Source organism: Myotis brandtii, unplaced genomic scaffold (genome assembly GCF_000412655.1).
Source record: "Myotis brandtii unplaced genomic scaffold, ASM41265v1 scaffold550, whole genome shotgun sequence".
Classification (NCBI taxonomy): Eukaryota; Metazoa; Chordata; class Mammalia; order Chiroptera; family Vespertilionidae; genus Myotis; species Myotis brandtii.
This window is the reverse complement of record NW_005370043.1, coordinates 3,408,347-3,413,411: the sequence shown is the minus strand read 5'-3', so window position 1 is coordinate 3,413,411 and position 5,065 is coordinate 3,408,347. Positions and strand designations below refer to the sequence as shown.

General features: G+C 58.9%; 1 protein-coding gene across 1 annotated transcript in view; it reads left to right on the top strand.

Annotated features, from left to right (window-relative positions):
• The first annotated feature begins 1,283 nt into the window (after nt 1–1,283).
• The window catches only part of NFKB2 (nuclear factor of kappa light polypeptide gene enhancer in B-cells 2 (p49/p100)), a 6,921-nt gene continuing 3,139 nt past the window's right edge, over nt 1,284–5,065 (top strand). The window contains exons 1-12 of the mRNA XM_014549384.1: nt 1,284–1,633; nt 1,901–1,982; nt 2,309–2,349; nt 2,632–2,730; nt 2,810–2,961; nt 3,197–3,303; nt 3,393–3,551; nt 3,841–3,945; nt 4,074–4,159; nt 4,241–4,379; nt 4,602–4,727; nt 4,855–5,059. Coding sequence (XP_014404870.1) covers nt 1,613–1,633; nt 1,901–1,982; nt 2,309–2,349; nt 2,632–2,730; nt 2,810–2,961; nt 3,197–3,303; nt 3,393–3,551; nt 3,841–3,945; nt 4,074–4,159; nt 4,241–4,379; nt 4,602–4,727; nt 4,855–5,059 — 1,322 coding nt within the window. The 5' untranslated portion in view covers nt 1,284–1,612. The remainder of the gene's footprint in view (nt 1,634–1,900; nt 1,983–2,308; nt 2,350–2,631; nt 2,731–2,809; nt 2,962–3,196; nt 3,304–3,392; nt 3,552–3,840; nt 3,946–4,073; nt 4,160–4,240; nt 4,380–4,601; nt 4,728–4,854; nt 5,060–5,065) is intronic.

Sequence of the window (5,065 nt, the reverse complement as noted above, 5' to 3'; positions counted from 1 at the left end):
CCGCTCCTACCGCGGCTAGAGACAGCGCCTAGCTGACCACCATCCCACTCCCCTCTCCCCGCGCGAGTATTTCCCCGGTAAGGGGCACGCTAGAGTCGCTCCTGATTGGCTGTAGGCATCCGGAGTTAAACTTTCAGCCAATGAAAAAGGGCATAGGGCGTGACGCACGGAAACGTCACGGGAATTCCCCCCTCCCGGGGGCGGAAAAGGGGCTTTCCCCGCTGGAGCCCTGGGACTGGAGAGGTGTCGCGACAGGTCCGAGGTGGGTCGGGCCGGGAGAGAAGCGGGAACCGAAGCCGCCGCCGCGGTGAGTGGCCGGGTTCAGATCCCTGGGTGGCCGAGGCACGGGAAGGGCGGGAGGAGGGCCCGTGACTGATGGAGCTCCAGGACTGGAAAGCGGCATTTGCACACACACGCAGAGCACGCACACGAACCAGACACCCGGATACACACATCGGCATCCTTGTACAAAGACACGCGGACCCGTACCTATGCCGGCGAGTGCACAGCATCGTCCGTGTGCTCAGCTTCGCACACACGTACACATGCAAACATACTCACCCGTTCTCAGGTGCCTGGACCCCATACCCTTCACGCAAAAACTCAAAGATATGTCCACCGGCGCCCTTCATACCAAGACAAACTCAGACATGTGTCCACCCTGAGAAGTTTAAGGTCGCTCACCTGTTGCACGCACGCCAGCACATGGGCTGAAATAAGACTTGTATACCTGTGATGGAGACACACACCTCACACAGGGCCTGGGACTGGAGCAGGGGCGTGAGCACCCGTAACAAGTGCGGTGTGGGAATTAACCGCTGCCGAGATGTTTCGGGGAGAGGGCCCATCCCAGAGAGGAGACAGCTTTCCTCCCTCCCCCCACACCCCAAGAGACCGGCTCCTGGGGCAGAACCCCGGAGCCCCCCACTGGGAAGAGCCCCCGCCTACAGGCCTTCGGGGAGGAGGCCTTCCTACAGCAGGAATGTCCCCCCAAAAGCCCCCGGGTGAATCAGCCGTGGCCTCCCTTTGGGTAGAAAATCCCAAGGTTGCTCCAGCGTGGGGGAGGCGAAGGGGGCGGGAGGCGGGCCTCCTCCCCGGTCTAGGAGCCTCTCCAGGTCTTGAAAGACCCAGCAGTCCCCGGCACCTGCCCTGGAGAGAGGAGGGGAGCCTAGCCCCACGGGGGCTTCCCTGGGTCTGGTTGCCCCTCTCCCTGCAGAGGCTGCGGGCATCCAAAGGCCGGTGCCGATCAGGCGCCCCTCCCGCGTCGGGGGCGTGGTCAGTGCGTCATTTCCAGTCCCGCCCCCTCCGGCCCCGCCTCCCCCTGGTATTTTCGGGACTTTCCTAAGCTGTTCTAACTTTCCTGCCCCTTACCCGGCCTAGCCCAGCCCAGCTCCCGATTCGCCCTCCACCGGATCTCCCCCGCCACACCCGGACGGGTGGCTGGAGGAGATCCGACCCTCCCCCTAATCTGGGACCCCCTCTCCCCGCACTCCGGTCCCGATCTGTCTCTCACTCCCCCCGCCACTCCTCCTAACCTAAGGCGGGCGCCTGAAACTCTGGGAAACCGAATCCGGCCGGAGCCACCAGACAGAACCGGGCCTAGCCCAGAGACATGGAGAGCTGCTACGACCCAGTGAGTCACTCCGCCCGGCCCCGAAGCCGGCCGGCTGCCCCCGTTTGTCTATCAGTCGGCCTGTGCTCCTTCTGCTCCCTTACACCTGTAATGCCTCCGATTATTTCAGCCCGCCTGTTAGTCTGTCTGCAAACTGCTTCCAATGGGAGCTCTTTTATGGACATGAGAAGGAGAGGGAGTGATTACTGAGGGTTTAGAGAGCCGGGAGGTGGAGGGCCCTGGGGGTGGCTCAGGATCAGCTGCCACCCCAGTCTGTCTTCAAACCAGGGTCTGGATGGCATCATTGAATATGATGATTTCAAATTCAACCCTTCCATTATGGAGCCCAAGGAGCCTGCCCCAGAGACAGGTAAGTCTTTTAACCTCCCCTTGTCTTAGCAGTGGTTCTCAACCTTCTGGCCCTTTAAATACAGTTCCTCATGTTGTGACCCAACCATAAAATTATTTTCGTTGCTACTTCATAACTGTAATGTTGCTACTGTTATGAATCGTAAATATCTGATATGCAGGATGGTCTTAGGCGACCCCTGTGAAAGGGTCGTTCGACCACCAAAGGGGTCGCGACCCACAGGTTGAGAACCTCTGTCTTAGAGGGAGGGGGAGGGAGGAGCGTGTGCCTTCTGCCTTGGGGATGAGCTCAGAGATCCTGGATCAGCAAGGCCCCTCTGTCCCCAGCTGATGGCCCCTACCTGGTGATCGTGGAACAGCCTAAGCAGGTAAGTGAATGGAAGGGATGGTAGGGGATGGCTTCAGCTTTGGGGGCAAATGGGGTAGTTGTAGCTGGGTGGTCTTGGGGAGGGTCACTGACCACAAAAGCCACTTAGGGTTGGGATGGTTGGCTGCTGCTGATCACAGTGGTGTGGTTGTGATTCCGGCAGACACTACCAGTCATTATGGTCACTGCTGGCAGGGAGTATGTCTGGCTCTGGGGGGGGGGGGGGGGGGGGAGGCCAGGGGTCCTCCCTGGTCACAATGTCACTCTATCCTGGGACCTTCAGCGAGGCTTCCGATTTCGATATGGCTGTGAAGGCCCCTCCCATGGAGGGCTGCCAGGTGCCTCCAGTGAGAAGGGCCGGAAGACTTATCCCACTGTCAAGGTGAGCAAGGATGGTGCTTGAGGGTGGGCTAGTGGACAGTGTATCCAGGGGTATTACTGACAGCCCTCAACCCTCACAGATCTGTAACTACGAGGGACCAGCCAAGATCGAGGTGGACCTGGTAACACACAGTGACCCGCCTCGTGCCCATGCCCACAGCCTGGTGGGCAAGCAATGCTCGGAACTGGGGGTCTGCGCTGTGTCTGTGGGGCCCAAGGACATGACTGCCCAGTAGGTGTCCCCTACCCCTGGCCCCTACTGGCATGCCCCCTCGTTACCTGCCAGTCCTAGGCCCCAGCCCATCTCTAGGGAGAGACTTAGGTTGGCCCCAGAACCCAAGGCCACAAGTAAAAACCAGAAAAGCTCCCTAGAGGAAGTAAGGCTAGGCTGAGCCCTGGCAGTGGGGTGGGTGGCTCAGGAGGAAAGAACTACCTGCAATACCTCTGACTCTCCTTCCCCCACTCAGATTTAACAACCTGGGTGTCCTGCATGTGACCAAGAAGAACATGATGGAGATTATGATACAAAAACTTCAAAGGCAGAGACTCCGCTCCAGGCCCCAGGGCCTTACCGGTACGGTGGGGAGGGAGTCCTGGGAGGTGGACATGAAAGGAGTAGAGAAAGGGGAGGAGTCCAGAGGTCACATTGTGCCCACTGTGCAGAGGCTGAGCGGCGGGAGCTGGAGCAGGAGGCCAAGGAGCTGAAGAAGGTGATGGATCTGAGCATTGTGCGACTGCGCTTTTCCGCCTTCCTGCGAGCCAGCGATGGCTCCTTCTCACTGCCCCTAAAGCCTGTTATCTCCCAGCCCATCCACGACAGTAGTGAGTATCTTGACTACCTGGGGTGCAAGACCTGGGTGTCAGAGAGAGCCATGAGGCATCCTCAAGCTGTGGAGTCAGATAGGCCTGGGTTTGAACTTGGCCCTGCCGCGTATGACTAAATGATCTTGAGCAAGTCATTTCCCCTCTGAGTATGGTTTCTGTCTTGGGTAAATGCAGATACTAGTGGTTCCTCTTGGGGTTGTTCAGATAACGATGCAAAGCACTTGGCTCCACAAATGGGGCCATAACTTTTACATCATCTCAAGTAATTGATATCCCACCCCCATAGAGTCTCCTGGGGCCTCAAATCTGAAGATTTCTCGAATGGACAAGACAGCTGGCTCCGTGCGGGGTGGAGATGAGGTTTATCTGCTTTGTGACAAGGTGCAGAAAGGTGAGGCTGGAGCCCATGCTGGGAACTAAGGATGCTGGGTGTCAAGATTGGGGGCAAGGGCAACTTCAGGAAAAATGGCCCTGAAGATTCCAGTAGGAGCTGTGGCCAAGCTTCGATCTTCCCTGTAGATGACATTGAGGTCCGGTTCTACGAAGATGATGAGAATGGATGGCAGGCCTTTGGGGACTTCTCTCCCACAGATGTTCATAAACAGGTACCCTCGGGACCCCTGGCCAGGGTGGGGGCCCATCTAGGCCAAGGCCTCAATGACACTGTCTGTCTTCCTTTGGCCCAGTATGCCATTGTGTTCCGGACGCCTCCCTATCACAAGATGAAGATTGAGCGTCCGGTAACTGTGTTCCTGCAACTGAAACGCAAGCGTGGGGGAGATGTCTCTGACTCCAAACAGTTCACCTATTACCCTCTGGTGGAAGGTGAAGCAGGGCTGGAGATCCCAAGGGGGCTGGAGGGCTGGGACTGGGCTGGAAAGTCCCAAGAACCAGATCAGGGTGCCCGTGAGTCAAGTTAGGAGTGGGGAAGGCCCCAGAAAGAGGTGGTCCTAGAGGGCTTTGGGGGGAAGGGTCATTACCAACCTTGGGACGAGGCTCTTGAGTGGCCCATGAGTTGGGGTTCTAACACCACATTTCCCTCTGCAGACAAGGAGGAGGTGCAGCGGAAGCGGAGGAAAGCCTTGCCCACCTTCTCCCAGCCTTTTGGGGGTGGCTCCCACATGGGTGGAGGCTCTGGGGGCTCGGCAGGGGGTTATGGAGGAGCCGGAGGAGGTGAGGGGTGCTGGTGGCATGAAGGGCGGTGGAGGGGCGAGGGGTAAAGGGGAGAGAAGTTGTGTGGGAGGTAATCTGGGAGAGTTCAGGCTGGCGCCTCCTCTCCACAGACTGCTTGTCTTCACAGGTGGCAGCCTCGGCTTTTTCTCTTCCTCCTTGGCCTACAGTCCCTACCAGTCCGGTGCAGCCCCAATGGGCTGCTACCCGGGGGGCGGGGGCGGGGCGCAGATGGCCGATGGGGCACCTAGCGGGGATGCTCGGGAGGGAGCAGCAGAACCGAGCGCGCCCCCCGAGGACCCCCACCGCAAACCGCAAGCTCAGGAGCTGCTGCAGCGAGG